Below are 15,508 nucleotides of genomic sequence, written 5' to 3'. Positions count from 1 at the left end.
TTTAGGTGGGGGAACTTGCACAATCGGTGGCTGACTAAATACTTTTTTGCCCCACTGTAGATGTAAAAAAAAAAAGATTGTTGTTCAGTCTGTGCACATTTTGAAAGGTTACAGGGAAAACTAATGAATAACAAGGCTCAATTTAGAGATGGCTGTCAGAATTTGAATAACTGATGTATTACATCAGTGATCGTATTATTATTTAGATCTGTGAGCTTGGCTGTCCCTGTTCCTGGTACTTCTACATAATGTTACACTGCCAATCACTTTGTGCACCTATTCACACTCATAATCTGCATGTCCCTCAGCATTTTGCTCCTAGCAGATTCAGAGTTCAAATCAAAGCCATGTAATAACATAGAAATAGACAGACACAGTAACCTTCGTTTGCTCAGCCGACACTGCATGTTCAACGAAAAGTTGGATTAGATTAGCATTTTACATCATCTAATTGTTTCTGGCAACCATGAGAACTGAGATAATTTTGAGCCAGTTTGTTTATGGAGCATTTTATCTGTTTAGTGCAAACTTTGCTACCCACCAAGATGGCTCCATAAAATGTCTCTCTTATCTGATATGTAAAAAAAACCTTATTGTTTCTGACAGCTCTTACTTTGGTTTTACTCTACCGTAATCTTAAAATTATGACATCATGTCATCTTGAGTCAAAACATTTTTCTCTTTATTTAATTTGTGAGTGAGATGTATAACTGAGTACAGCCTATATAAGTGGCATGCAGCAGTGCTCAGCTTGCCAAAAGATTGCATATGTTTGCACACCAGCCTGCATTATTCACAACCTCGCCACTAACTACTTAATGAACTAGAGGGGAGCTATTGACCCAGTATGCTGACAAGGTCAGCTGACTATGTTTATTCGACTGTGTGTGTATTTGTGTGTGTAAGTCAGACAGAAACAGGAAAGAGAAGCTAAAAGCAAAGGAGAGGGATTTTATTGGATCTCTGCCTTTGACCGAATATTTCACTGTATCTCTCTCCCTACTGCCTCTTTCCATGCACAGGTGTAAGATGAAGCCATGCATATTCATTAGGAGGCTTAGAAATAAGCCTGCGTGATGCTAAATATGGAGGCAGCACTTTGTATGATTCTTTTTAATACCAATACTTGTACAAGAATGAAGACAATTAAGACCAGGAAATTAACACAAATGTATCAGAGATGGCCTTCATAATATCAAAAATCCAGGTCCGTACATAACATATTTTAAGTGAAATTGATGAAATAACCTTCTGATAACCTTATCGCAACTAATTTAAAGCTCGTTAATTCATTGCTGTTAATGCAGTAGAGGGCATATAAAAGATAGATATAGCTTTTGTCTATGAAAACTGAATCTACTGCAGGTTTAAGGAAGTCTCTTCAGTTACAAAGGTGCATAAGTAAATGCCACAAACCAGCATTATTTCTAACTGCCAGCAGGGGGCAACTCCACTGGTTAAAAACCCCCCAAGAAAACAAACAGGTTTGCAGACACATGACCACTAACCATGTGACATTAACAAATCCGCCATTTTGGACGTGTGACCAAATGGTGAAATGTAGAGTCAAGTGAATAAAGCACCTAAAGACTGCTCCCCAACCATCTGGCAACCAACAATTGCAAGGAAAAAAATAGTATTATAATAATTGCAAAATTGACTTACAAACTGTTCAGTGATCCCCTGGCAACCACCTGTCACTAGGGAAAAATGTGTATTCCCCAGTCAGTTGGCAGAGAAATTCCATATGATTGTTCTGTTCTTTAGCATATTTTTGTGAACGGAAGTGACTGATTTACTGACTGGCCAGTGACAAACAACTCTCCAGGCTGTAGTGAAACTGAAAATTGCCACACAAATCAATAATGGAGTTTTCCTACAGAGTGAAAGTTGGGCCCTTTGGCTCAAGGGATTCACAAATATTTCACATGGACAGGACCTGAAATATTTTTGATCCACCATGTAATACCATCTGGAAAGTATCTGGCTGGCAACAGTGCAAGATTTCACATATCAAAAAATGCCAGCACCTTAGGACCACTTTAGTCCTTTAGTCAGTACTGAAAACGCAAGCTGCAGCTGTGAATTCATTTTCTCCATCATGAAGTTAAACTATTTGCACATCATATATAAAAATCCCTAGTTTCCATGAAAAATTATTCAAAATAGAAAGGTAATAAAAAAAAAGACACTTCAAAGACTTTTTGCTTATCAAATTTCATTATAATCTATTTTAGTCATCAATCGTTTGCCAGAGTTAAATGTCAGAGTTAAAGCCATTACACTAATGAACCCTACAGTTTGAAGACATACATATTTTTTCATTATTAGATCACCCTGGAGGACCGAAAGCATAAAAGGCGGACAAAGATACTAGACAGCAGCGGCAGACCTTAAGCAAAACTGTCACTAAGGCTCTCTGTGGGCTCAATTATCCCTCATTTGAACAGAAGCAGAAGGACCCCAATTAGTGGTCTAACTTGACACTTGTGTTTGTCAGAGGGGCTTCAGGCTGGAAACTCAGTATGAGAAGATTTTTGCTTCTAAGCCAAAAGGATGACTGTGTCAAAAGTCTAAATGTGATGGAGTGAGGACAATGGTTCCCCTGAAGCTTGTTTCACTGAAATCAATGCAGAGGACACCTTACTTGTCTTCTGCCTTGTCATTGCTCACCACTTTAATTTCCTCTTCCATGGGCAACAGGAAAACACACACACATACTGCATGCAAACTACACACACAAATTTAACCTGCACTGTTATGAGCTTCAGGTTTTATTACTGCCCATGTTTTGTGACTCTAATTTCCTTTGAGAACTCTATGATTTGCTTCTTAGCTAAATTCTTGTAAGCTAACATACAAAGGCACTGACAGCAGCAATGCTGTCATAATAACTTCTTTATGGAATAATCAAAATGTTATTACTTCCAAATGTCAAGATGGAAAAGCAATGGGCAGATGTGGAAACAACTTATCAAAGCATAAACAGTGAAAATAGGTTGTACTTCAACCTAATTGTTACCTGAATCAACAGCATGCAGGCAGCAAGTCAATGATTTACATCCACAGCAGGTTTGTAGTCGATGTCTATATTTCTGCAGAACACTAGAGACCTCTGCTGGCCAGTAAAGATGTGGTTGGGGAAGTTGTGCCAAGTAATGATGTAATTTTCCGGATTTATAAACAATGGCAACAGTAGACTTGGTCTTAGCAAAGTAGGCCACCCCAAACCTGTCCAGAACTGAGCTGAGTATGACGAGGGTGACACATAATTTCTTAGGAAATACCAGGTGATATGCTAAATCTTTTGCCAAATAACCATTTCAGTATGTTACAGATGGAAAGACGCAGGTTTAAATTAGATTAACGAAGACTGAGTGACGTTTACCTGCTTCACTACTTTAAAATCCTGCTATTTGTGGTTGCTGAGTTACTGTCATGACTTACCACTTCATCACTGTTAATGTGTGTTTACACACATACACATTCAGAAGTGGTGGCACATTGGTGCAGCGTTTAGCACTATCACCTCACTCCAAAGGGGATCTGGGTTTGAATCTGCTGGCTGATTCCTTTCGGTGTGGATGTTTGCATGTTCTCTGGATTTCTCCAACAATCTAAAAACATGCTTGTAAATGTCTGTCTATATTATAGACAGACATTTATTATAAGTATATTATTGTTTTATTGACTTATTTATTTGTTACAGTTTTTTCTTAACTCTCTTGTATGAGAGCTTCAAATACGTTGTCAAAGGAGCCTTAAATCAGCTAAAATAGCTGTAATAATGATTTACTCTGTGATAAAATACATGATGTTGCTCATAGTGCAAGCAGTAGACTGTGCAGTCTGTTTTTGTTAGGTGACGGCTGTGTGCAAACAGGAATAGGACCCAAGATGCAGACTCCGGAGACAAACTTAAACCAAAACAGCTTTAATGCTGAACGTAAACATAACATAACTGGGAAAAACTGAACATAAACTAACACCGGTGGACTGGCAAAACACACAGCAAAATAAACGGTAGATCGCGACCCAGACACTAAGAAACACAGGGCTTAAATACACAGAGGGAGCAATCAGGAAATGAGTAACAGAAGGGAAACACAGCTGGGGCAAATCAGAACTGACGAGACCAAAGAAGCGTAACCTGAACACACTGAGAAAAGACGGAGACCTTCAAAGTAAAACAGGAAACACATAACACAGACTGAACAAAGACACAGACTCACATGCAGGCACTACAAAGGGAACAGAGACGTGGGAACAGGGCAGACACAAACACTGACTGAACACGGGGATATAGGAACTTAAGATACACATAGACGCGAACTAGACAAGGGGATGCAGGTGATAGGGGAGACAGAGCAACTAAAGAAGACAGAGACCTAAGCCATAAGACAGAACTCAAAGAAACCAAAAACTAGACAGTATAAATAATATCATAAACTCAAAAACCCTGGGTCGACGACCCAGGCATCCTAACAGTTTTAAGTCTAAATATAAGCTAGGTGACGTTTTCTTTTTGCCTCCCTGTAGTTAACACTGTGTTTGGTAAACTTTAATCACAGTAATTTAAGATATTTTTCCACATAAATAAGCTGGTTGCTTCATTTAATTATTATATCAGACAAATTAAAGTGTTGATGTTAAATTTAGACTAAACCATGCTGGCTTAGCAGAAGAAACCTCCACCTCTGCCTTAGACTAAAACTACTTCGAGTATTTTTATATAATTTCTCATGGTTAGACCACTTAAAGTGCATCTTAAAATTATTTTATATAAATAAATCAAACTTTTTTGTTGAGAAAACTTTTTAAAATACATAAGAAACGTAGAAATCAACCAGAACTACAAAAATAAGCTGGTTGCTTCAGTAACCTGAATTATCTCCATCCATCCATCCATTTCCTTCCGCTTATCCGGGGCCGGGTCGCGGTGGCAGCAGCCCAAGCAGAGAAGCCCAGACCTCCCTCTCCCCAGCCACCTCCTCCAGCTTGTCCGCGGGATACCAAGGCGTTCCCAGGCCAGCCGAGAGATATAATCTCTCCAGCCTGTCCTGGGTCTCCCCCAGGGCCTCCTCCCGGTGGGACATGCCCGGAAAACCTCACCCAGGAGGCATCCTTGTCAGGTGCCTGAACCACCTCAACTGGCTCCTTTCGATGTGGAGGAGCAACTGCTCTACTCTGAGCCCCTCCCGGATGGCTGAACTTCTCACCCTATCTCTAAGGGAGAGGCCAGCCACCCTTCGGAGGAAGCTCATTTCCGCCGCTTGTATTCGCGATCTCGTTCTTTCAGTCAATACCCACAGCTCGTGACCATAGGTGAGGGTAGAGGCATAGATCGACCGGTAAATTGAGAGCTTCGCTTTTACACTCAGCTCTCTCTTCACCACAACAGACCGGTACAGCGTCCGCATTACTGCAGCCGCTGCACCAACCCGTCTGTCGAGGTCCTGCTCCCTTCTCCCATCACTTGTGAACAAGACCCCGAGATACTTAAACTCCTCCATTTGGGGCAGGAACTTGTCCCTGACCCGGAGTGGGCACTCTACCCTTTTCTGGCTGAGGACCATGGCCTCAGATTTGGAGGTGCTGATTCTCATTCCCACCACTTCACACTCGGCTGCGAACAGTTCCAAGGCAACCTGAATTATCTTCACTGATATAATCAATTTTTGAATAACAGTGTCAATCTGTTGTACCATTTTACCAAAAGATCAGTATTTATTCAAATTTTGACTTTTTTTTTTCTTTTTTGAAAAGGTCATGTCTCCCTTCTTTGCAATAAGTCAATCAGTTGTAAGAGCAGACATCACACGTTCAAATGTATTCACCTACATTTGAAAGTAAAGTAATTACGGCGAGTTTATGCATCTCTGTTTGTGTTCTTTCTATTTCCCATGCACAGTCTTGTGTTTTACTATAAAGGCCAGGCAGTGTGCGCTATGCTGAGTTCACTACACTGGTGTATGAAGCACTGATTCATGCTGCTCCACATGAAAAGCCAAATTAATAGCCAAATGCAATGCTGACTGAATGGTCTCTCATCCATCTACAACCAGATGTTCAGCTGCAGAGTCCGATGAAGAGACGGACATCTGTCTGATGACTCTTGTCTCTATTACAACACTCTGATTAATACTCTCATTACAGACCCATGGATCTGAGCTGTTGCTCAATTTTCTGCCTCTAATTAGGAGACTCATTTAGTCTTGCTCTGGTTCCACCTCTCTTACAGGGTCCTCTCTCTATAAGGACCACCGAAGGACCATAAGTGACCAACACACATTCATACGCCTCTCACTCACTTAACTTATACCCTGTGTGGGTTAATGTAATGAACCTTTATACTGCAGCTCATCAGTATGCTAAAAGCAAACCAAGGTTTGTCCCTGGATCAAGTGGAGTCAGTGCTCTCCACCCACACTCAAGAACATTACATTAGTATTGACTGCCCTCTGCTCCACCCAGGATTTATAGTACAAAATAATGTGAAGGGACTTCAGTTCAAACTCTTCTTAACCTCACAATGTTTTAATAAAAAACTTAAGGCATGTATTCACTAATGTGGGATATATTATGTGATTTATACAAAAGTGTGACTTTACCTGTAATTGTCACTTCTCTTAACTAAAATAAAATGAAAAATAATATAAAGGAAATAGCCTTACTTTAAATATTTGTTGGTTTGGTATAAAAAATGGTATTACAACTTGCCTGATGGGGATTTAAATGAACATGTTTATGGAGACTTTGCATCCCTACAAGACTGAGAGTCCACTGCTTCCAAAAAGTTGTGTTTTTGTTGTAATTCCTTTACTGATTGTCCGAAATCTTGCCTCTATAATATACAACATGTTAAATAACAATTAAAAAGACTAAAACCAACTCTGAAAATAATAATAATAATAAATTAACTAAAAAAAACACCATGGAAACTAACTGAAGCTAGACTGACTTAAAAACTAAGAGTCAAAATGATATAAATATAAAAAATAGATAATACGAAACTAAAATATCGGAACTAATATTACGGAACTGCAATTCCCAGAATGCCTCGGAGAGCCACGGCCATGAGTTGTGTGACTGCCACCGGACGGCTGTCGATGGAAAGTGCAGGAAAACGTGCTCAGTGACAGTCATACAAGCATGCACGCAGCTCAGCGCCGACCAGCTTCAGCAGCAGACATGTAAAAAGATGGATTAGAAAATAATGTCCCTCGCCTATCATCACCATCATCGCCACTACCATGTTCCCGGGAGTTTTCTATGCACTGCTGGCGGGTTTCCTCGGGGCCGTGGCGTCGTCCTCGGCCAAACTGTCGCTGGGAGCCGACTACCTGAAGGGTGTCTGTGAAACCGGACTCCGGACATGGGGAGAACAGCGGAAATTCAGACAGGCGGACGAAACTACCGCCTGTGACCGGGTGAGGCATTGCCGCAGTTAAACTCGCTTTAATTATTAACACAGTGAGGGTGAATAATAATGCTCGCCTGCGAGCGGGGTGATTTCTCACGAGGGAAGTTAGGGGGGTTATCCCCGCCCGCCTCTCCTCACCGCCTCCCTCAGCATCAGCACCATCTGCGGCATCACACTGGGGGAGCCCGCGCAGGCAGCGGCGCGCTCGTGGCGTACCCGCGCCCCCGAAGCACACCACTACAGTTACTTGTATTTAGGCGTTGTTTTATTCTATAAGCGTAAAAATGATCTCTGCGTGTAGATAATAAGCTGAACGGCTGGTATCTGATGGTGAGGATGTCAAGTTTTTCTGTGAATGACCTTCAAGCTGCCTACATACGTCACACAGTGATGTCAGAAACATCTGCAGGCGGCTGTCTGAAGCCTTAAACTGTAGAAACGTGGAAAGCAGCGACCCCGATACGTGATTTAAGGCACAAATGAATTGACAGAATTGCAAATTAGGATTGCAGGTGGATGCAAAGCGTATGTAAAGGCTGTTACTTTGCACCACGAGATTTGCCACAATGCACTGTGAAGCTTTGGAAAGTAAATGTTAGAACTAAGTGACTACCTTTGGCCACTGGCCCCTCTATGAGCATGATACTGCTGGACGTTTCTTTCTGTTAAAAGGGAGTTTTTCTTTCCCACTGTCGGGAAAGAGCTGGGGGTCTCTCTCATTGTTGGAGCTCTCAGAGAGTGCAACTTCCCCCGAAGGGCATGGGCTGTACAAAGAACTTTGATGTTTTATGACGTTTTTATTCCAATATGATGACATCAACCCGTTATGGCATCAATGTGACGTTGTTGGACTTTGTATTGGAAAAAGTGTGTTGTGCAGCTCTCTCCGTCGCCTTTCATATAGCACATTACTCGATGTGGTTGCTTGAAATTTTTTTTACAAGGTTAACTTTGACCGTGGGTGCTAACCATGAAGGTGAAAGTCAAATGTTAGCCAAACTAGGTATCCACGCTGCCCAATACCTAGTACATTGTTGTGATATTTAAAGATGATCAAAAAGAAATTGTGGGTAATAAAAAATTTTAATTTCACATTTGGTGTGACCTTGACCCAATTTTCACAAAAATGAAATCAGTTATGAGTATATACCATCACATTAATTTTGAAAATGATATCTTGAAAACTGTGGACACTAGACCACTAACAAACAGAGAAACACACAAACAAAAAAACTGTGCAGATTAGATACTTCCTCCCTTCAGTGGGGGAGAAAAATTTGTCAAGAGCATCTTTAATAAGTTTCTTCTCTCGTCTTTCAGCTTCATATCCCTCTGAGGCTGCTGTGTGGCGGCCTGCTTTTCACCTGCAATGCTGTGATGTGGACCTTCCTTGCCAAAGCACTCAGGTATTCCTCGTCCTCCACCCGAACCACTGTGACCACCACTGCCTCCAACTTCATATCTTCCGTAAGTGACGATCTGTCTCTTATAGCTCTTACTTCATGTCCTCTGAGTGAAATCCTTTACATCAGACAGTAGAGGGTGAAAATATTTTCACGTTGACCTTAACGTCCTTCCTTCTTATGTAACCTGATTTATTTTAGAAAATAGGCTAGACTGTATTCAGAAATAACTTGTCACTGTGATTTATGGCTCTTCATTGTTAAGCTCAGCAGGGATATTGGCCATTAGGGCACCTTTATTGGCAATTTGTTTCTAAAAACAGGCATGATGTTTTTTTCTTTGCAGGCTTTCCTGGGCCAGCTGATCTTTGGGGAAGCCCAGATAACATTGTGGTGGGTTGGGATCTCTCTGACCTTCTCTGGTTTGTTGGTACTGCAGAGGGTTTCGCCGCAGGATGGACAACAGAACACGGTTGCCAAAAAAGATGAATAATGTGACCTGTCTCTACCAGCTGGCTGTGGCTTGTGGTCTGTTTTGGCAGACATCTTCTCTGACTTCAGAGCCAAAGAGCAGTAAAATCTGAAACAGCAGTTGAATTTAAAGTGTTTTCTTCTTTAATCTGGGCACACCTGGAAAAGTTATTATTCCACTTGTTAAAGAGCAAGTAGAAATAGTTGTTTTCTTCCAGTCATATAACAAAATTCAGTTTCACCTGTTTAGCCTAAAGTGAAATTATTAATCAACATACTTAAAAAAAGATTGCTTTATTGAAATCAATATCTGTTTTACAGGTTGCTGTTTGTAGCCCTGCAGGATGTAAAACCCTGCTGGTTCAGCTGTGGTGCAGCCTTGTTTAGCCCTTTCCTAAAATCAGAGGAGATGTTGGCTTTCAGACAGTCAAACCAGAGCACATCCAAAGTCTGGCTAGTAGAGACAAAATAATGGATGGCTAAGTCTGAAATCATCTCTGTCCACAAAGAAGAAGCAAAAATTATACTAGCTTTACATTACTTTTTGGAAAGTCAACAATAGCACAACAGCTTCTGAGCTAATGGAAAATATAAAAAGGAAGATAAATAAAAAGGTTGTTAGATATTTTGGGAAATGCATCTGTTTGATTTCTTTTTGAGAGTTACATGAGAAGATTGATACCACTAACATGTCTTTAGAGACATACTTTATGAAGCCTCATCTGGCATAATTTAGTCTGACTGGAAATCAAAGGGTAGCTGGCCTGGCTCAGTGTCAAGATAACCAAATCTCCTTTTAAACACATTTTATTTAAATAATTAATGCATTATGTCATGTTTGTGTAATATATTCACAAACAGAACTGCAAAAATGACATTTATTGTCTTTGTAGGTCAATATTTGTGAAACTACTTTCTAACTAAGGGTAGTGACTTCCTTCCTGATAAAGGGAGTCATTAAAACCAAGGTGTTGATTTTACTCTTTGGTTTTTGACACAGAACACAAGCTGGGAGTTACTAGATTATTAGGGGAAAAGTGATTGGAGACCATAAATGACCAAAATTATTTTAACTGTGCTATAAACCTGCGATCTTGTTGCCTTTGAAACAGTTGCTTCAAAGACGGAACTGAGTCTGTGATCATTTGCAGTTGCTGTCTTCAGGCAATAAGAGCAACTCTGCTATCAGTTTGCTATTGAATGGGTCCAAATTGGCAACTACATGCGACCTGTTGTGGTAATCCAATGATTAAATAAATTGGTGAAAATTTGCAAATCTGTTGCCATCTGCATATACAGAAAAATCACATTAACTACTTGCACTCAGAGTCCAACCAGAATCTTGTAGATTTGAAAGAGAAGTTCCTCCACAATTAGTAATGTAGTTACTATAGGACAGCAGTATAACTGTAAAGTGACGTAGGTGCTTATCAACCTTGCTTTTCTAAGGAATATAACCAGAAACCACCCAGTTGGCAACTAGTTGAGTTGAGATGACTAATGCAAAGAGACATGGCAGACAAGTTGCACTCATCAGCACAGACAAACTCAGATTGATTGCATCATGTTGGCAATAATATTTTCAAACCCTTGTCAACCTGTCTGAGAGCAGTTGCTGTCACTCTGAGTCAGACTCCGATTTTCTGGAGACAGGTTGCCTCCCACCAGGCAACCTGTGCAATTGTCTTGCAACTGAGAGTAACTGCAGAGACTGAAAGTGTTAGATGCTCAGTCTCTGAGTGACCAGTTGGTTGCCACAACTAGTCATCTGGCAACAACCAATTTTTCCCAGGTGCAAGTAAGTCACCATCATATTTTACTCTAGTGTGACTGAGCCATTAGACAGACTTTGTCCACCACCATTAACTGTATAGACATGAGAGTAATCAATCTTTTCATCTGGCTGTCTGCAGGAAAGGAATAGATACATTACTGTAAATGGAAATCTTTATAGGAAAACTCAAATAATACAGAAGGATAATTTAAGAATTTCTGCACATATTTGATTTCCATGTGTCATTAGCAATGGACAAATAACATCTTCTGCTCTGTGCATCACTCAGCCTGTGCATTAGGTATTGTATTCCAAAAAGCTCTCTTAATTCTCCCATTTCCTTAAGTTACTAAGACACTCACCACAACATCCAGCACCAACATTGCATTTTATGCATGCTCAAGGCAATGTTTTATAAGTGAAGTCCTTAGCTAATGAAGTGTGCTTATATTTTCACAAGTAATAATGCTTCTGATGTAGCACTCAAAGGCTTATCCCCCCGAGAGGAATTCTCTCTCTGCCTGAATTTATTTATTTTTATCTGCCTTTCTTGACAGCTTGAACCTTAACCTCGAGATATGAGCATGACACATATTTTGATTCAGAGGCAGCTGATTTTCGATTTCATGATAGATGTGTGCATATTATCAAGAGGGCCTGAACTCAGATAAATCACACCAAAGCATCCTCCTGCATCTACAATCCACTCAGAATCAGAGTGACGTCCCCTTTGTGAACCGCTTCATTAAACTTGTGACTTAAGTGTCCCCCGCTATCTCTCCAGTGCCAGGCCTTGCGATTGCCAGTTTAGCTTCTTTGACCTGAATTTAAATTCTCATATTAGTCTGTCGCACATCTTGAATAATAATTCATTATTTCTTTGGGCTTCATAGACATCTCTGTTCACTAACAGCTTCCATCAACATCTCTGGATGAGTCGGTGAGAGTGCAATAACGTATTTTCTCATACACTGTGACGTGTGTTACGGAGGGAGCTGTGAACATTAATAAATGAAGAGAGAAAATGTCAATATATGCTACCAGAGGGAGGTTCTCTTAGTATAATCAGCTACAGGGATTTGCCTGAACAAGACATCAAAGGCTGCTTTAATGAACAAATCACATTTTGCTGTTGTTTGGATACATATCATAATATAAATGCATAATGGTAGCTATGGTACTTGTCTGTAGTATCTCACAGCAGTAACGCACAAATATATCAAATGTCCTTCCAAGTGCTGCTGTGAAGGTTTTGTACCATGTGATTTGCATCCCAGTTAATGTGACTGCAGTGAAAATGTGACTATAATATTATCTTCTCATATTCAAGGCACGCCGAACAATATTTCATAGCAGGGATGTACATGAAGCATCATCAGGTGTTTATGCCTCAATGTTTTGCTTTAATTTAAAAGTAACAGTAAGATATTTTAACAGGAGCCTGATGAGATCATTATACCACTCTGTAAAAAAGCTTTAAGTGGTCAGCAAGACTAGAAGAGCGCCTATATGCTAAGTTAAGCTAATCAGTAACTGTTAGTTAGCTTAGCTCACCAAAAATATTTTAAATGGACTGTAAATACCAATACATTTGAAATTACAAGCTAAGCTGTTGGTTAGCCTAAGACTAAAAAGACTAAAAAGAAGATTGCTAGTAAATAACAATTCGATTTATATCCTATGCTAAGCTAATCAAGTAGCTAACCTAGTTAGTTAGCTTAGCATGATTTAAAAATTGTTACATAAATCCATATGCCAAACCATTTACAACCTAACCTAAACTAACCAGCTTGCAGCTGGCATAAAGACTACAAACGGCTGCAAGCTAATTTAGATAACATCAATTCTTAAAAATGTCAAACTCATTCATTGTCTGATTAGTATCAGTGTTCAGAGACTTTGCTTCTAGACCCCGTATCATAATGACTTTACATTTTTACACCTAGAGAGTTTAAATGTTAACAAAGTAATATGTCAGTGAGTTTTAGAGGGGTCTTTTTGATAGATCCTCCTTCTCCCATTTGCAATCTTAATGTTAGGCCTATCTATGGGGTTCTTGGCTGTGGTAATGATCTCATCTGGCTCACAGCAAGAAATTAAATGCTGATGTATTTCTTTAATCTGCCTTTAATATCTGCCTGGCTTTTCTCCAGTTAACGGCATGATATGGGAAACCATGTTCCTGTGAAGCCACTCTCACTGTAAGATAAGCATCCAGAGATTCTGCAGTAGCAAAAATTATAGCTTTGTGAGAGCAGCATGGTATTGAAGTGGCATGCATTTCTATCCGTGGGTGTCCAAAGTGTTTAGAAAATCACTATAGTAGGGCTTTGACCTGACAAGCTGCATGTCACAATGACAAGTTAATATGCTGCACTGCAAGAAAACTAAAATGGTCTTAAACAGTGTTTAACTTGGTAGCTCCGTAATGCAACTATATGATGCAGCTGTTGAACCCAAATGATAATAGAATGGGTCATTTTCTGGTGATTTCACTACAGGCAAGATGCTGCATTCTGCATGCTCTATCCAGGCAGCTCTTTGATTTAAAACAGAATATTTCAAATAGTGACAAAACATGACTCTTCTACTGTGTGCTGGAAATTGTAGAGTTCATGTTTGAAAACAAGATAAGGGGAGCTCACTGAAGACCTGAAGGAAAACAGACTGATTTTGTGTCTGTTGTACTCCGGCTCCTGCTATAAGCAGCTCAGTCATCGCTTTAATCTGAAAGCTGCTACACCAAAATATTTCTTCTCATGTTCAACTTTTTAATATGCATTGAGACAGTTTGATTAGATTGCTCTGATATGAATCATTATTAAAATGCATTACAGATTATGTGGAACAAACATTTGTAAAAGTGTAAATATATTGTTAATATAGAAAAATGTGTAAAGTAAGAACTCCATTGAGAGAAGTCCCACCCAACCTATTAAACATCTCATCTAACAAACGGATTGTTGACTCATTACTGTGTTGTAGTAAGATGCTCTTTGTAAATCTGAAGCTCTGCTGTTTCCGGTTAATTCACATTGAATGGGAGTGTACGTTTTCATGAAGAGAAGAGGAAATTCAACCACAGCAGTGTCCGATAAAAAACAGCATTACTGTTGATAATGGGGCTGGAGAAAGTGCTGTCCTTGAGCTAGTTTACATCTAATTACACAATGAGATGTGTGCTCTGTTAGACTGGCCTCCTTTCTTTAAGTAGTCTTGTTCCAGTAAAAATGGAAAACAGCCCTTCATGAAATCTGCAAAAGTACGCTCAAAACTTAAAGGCAGCAACCATTCAGATTGTGATTCAATGGATGTGATTCATCCTTTGAAGGTTTTGAAATGATGAAAATCTGTAATTCTACACAGATTGCACAAATTGAGGTCTCCTTCCTGTCAAAAGGGAGTTCTTCTTTCACTTTTGCAAAGTGCTGCTAATGAAGAACTGTCTGATTGTTGGGAGTTTCTTTCTAATATGTTAGAGTCTTTACCTTATTATACATTATAAGTCAGCGGTCCCCAACCTTTTTTGCGCCACGGACCGTTTTATGTCCGACAATATTTTCGCGGACCGGCCTTTAAGGTGTCGCGGGTAAATACAACAAAATAAAACCATTACCGGTACCAACCAAAAGAAAATTTACTTATAATTCATGGGAAAAGACCCAGGGAAACAGATTTAACGATAAAAACTGACAAAACCCTTGAAAAACATAAGTTTCACAGCTAAGCCTCAACTCTATCGGCCCGGTACCAAACGACTTACGGAACCGACCGCTGTTATAAGTGCCTTGAGCTGACGACTGTTTTAAGTTGGCGCTATATAACAATAGGGGAATTTGAATGTTTCTATTCAAATTTATATGAATACATTTTAATTGAAAAGACAGTTTATAGTTTAGTGAGTAAATTCTTAATGTATATTTGTATGACACCATTAGATATAAATTATATAAAATATCTGACCGTGATGAAAGGATAATTAAAGCTGGACCATGAAAATGTATACATAACTGATAAGTGGCAGGACTTCTTTTCAAACCAAATATCCAATACTTTGTCACCACTTTTTCCTCCATTGTTTTTCCACACTAACCCTTCCCAAAATACTGAGCTATAAACAAATAATTAAAAAAAAAAAGTGAATTCTAATTAAATAAATGCAAATCAAGTTTGTAACTTCAACTTTGTTGATATAATTACACATTACAGTTTAGATACAGTATGAGATTTTAGGTCTACGCTTTTACAGTATTTGTGTGTGAGGTTATGCTGTTTTAATGTTAAACCCAATTTTGAAAATGTTTTTTAGCCTTAGATAGAAGCTTCTATAATGAAGAATCAGCTGTTAAATAATGATTGTGGCATCAATATCATCGATCACTAACATCTTTGCATCAAAAATGTCTACAAGCTTACACAAACCGTAAATAAAATATC

The 15,508-nt window shown here is 39.4% G+C and overlaps 1 protein-coding gene across 1 annotated transcript; it reads left to right on the top strand.

The window, feature by feature from the left end:
• The first annotated feature begins 7,114 nt into the window (after positions 1-7,114).
• On the top strand, positions 7,115-14,031 carry tmem42b (transmembrane protein 42b). The gene is made up of 3 exons (XM_085262620.1): positions 7,115-7,430; positions 8,744-8,890; positions 9,173-14,031. Exons 1-3 carry the CDS (start codon positions 7,254-7,256, stop codon positions 9,317-9,319), a joined length of 471 nt encoding a protein of 156 aa, XP_085118746.1. The 5' UTR covers positions 7,115-7,253; the 3' UTR covers positions 9,320-14,031.
• The last annotated feature ends 1,477 nt before the right edge of the window (positions 14,032-15,508 follow it).

This window comes from Mchenga conophoros, linkage group LG22 (genome assembly GCF_057382185.1).
Source record: "Mchenga conophoros isolate Kocher_MC1m ecotype Shallow Benthic linkage group LG22, M_conophoros_male_GT1.1, whole genome shotgun sequence".
Taxonomy (NCBI): Eukaryota; Metazoa; Chordata; class Actinopteri; order Cichliformes; family Cichlidae; genus Mchenga; species Mchenga conophoros.
This window is presented reverse-complemented; position numbering and strand designations above follow the sequence as displayed.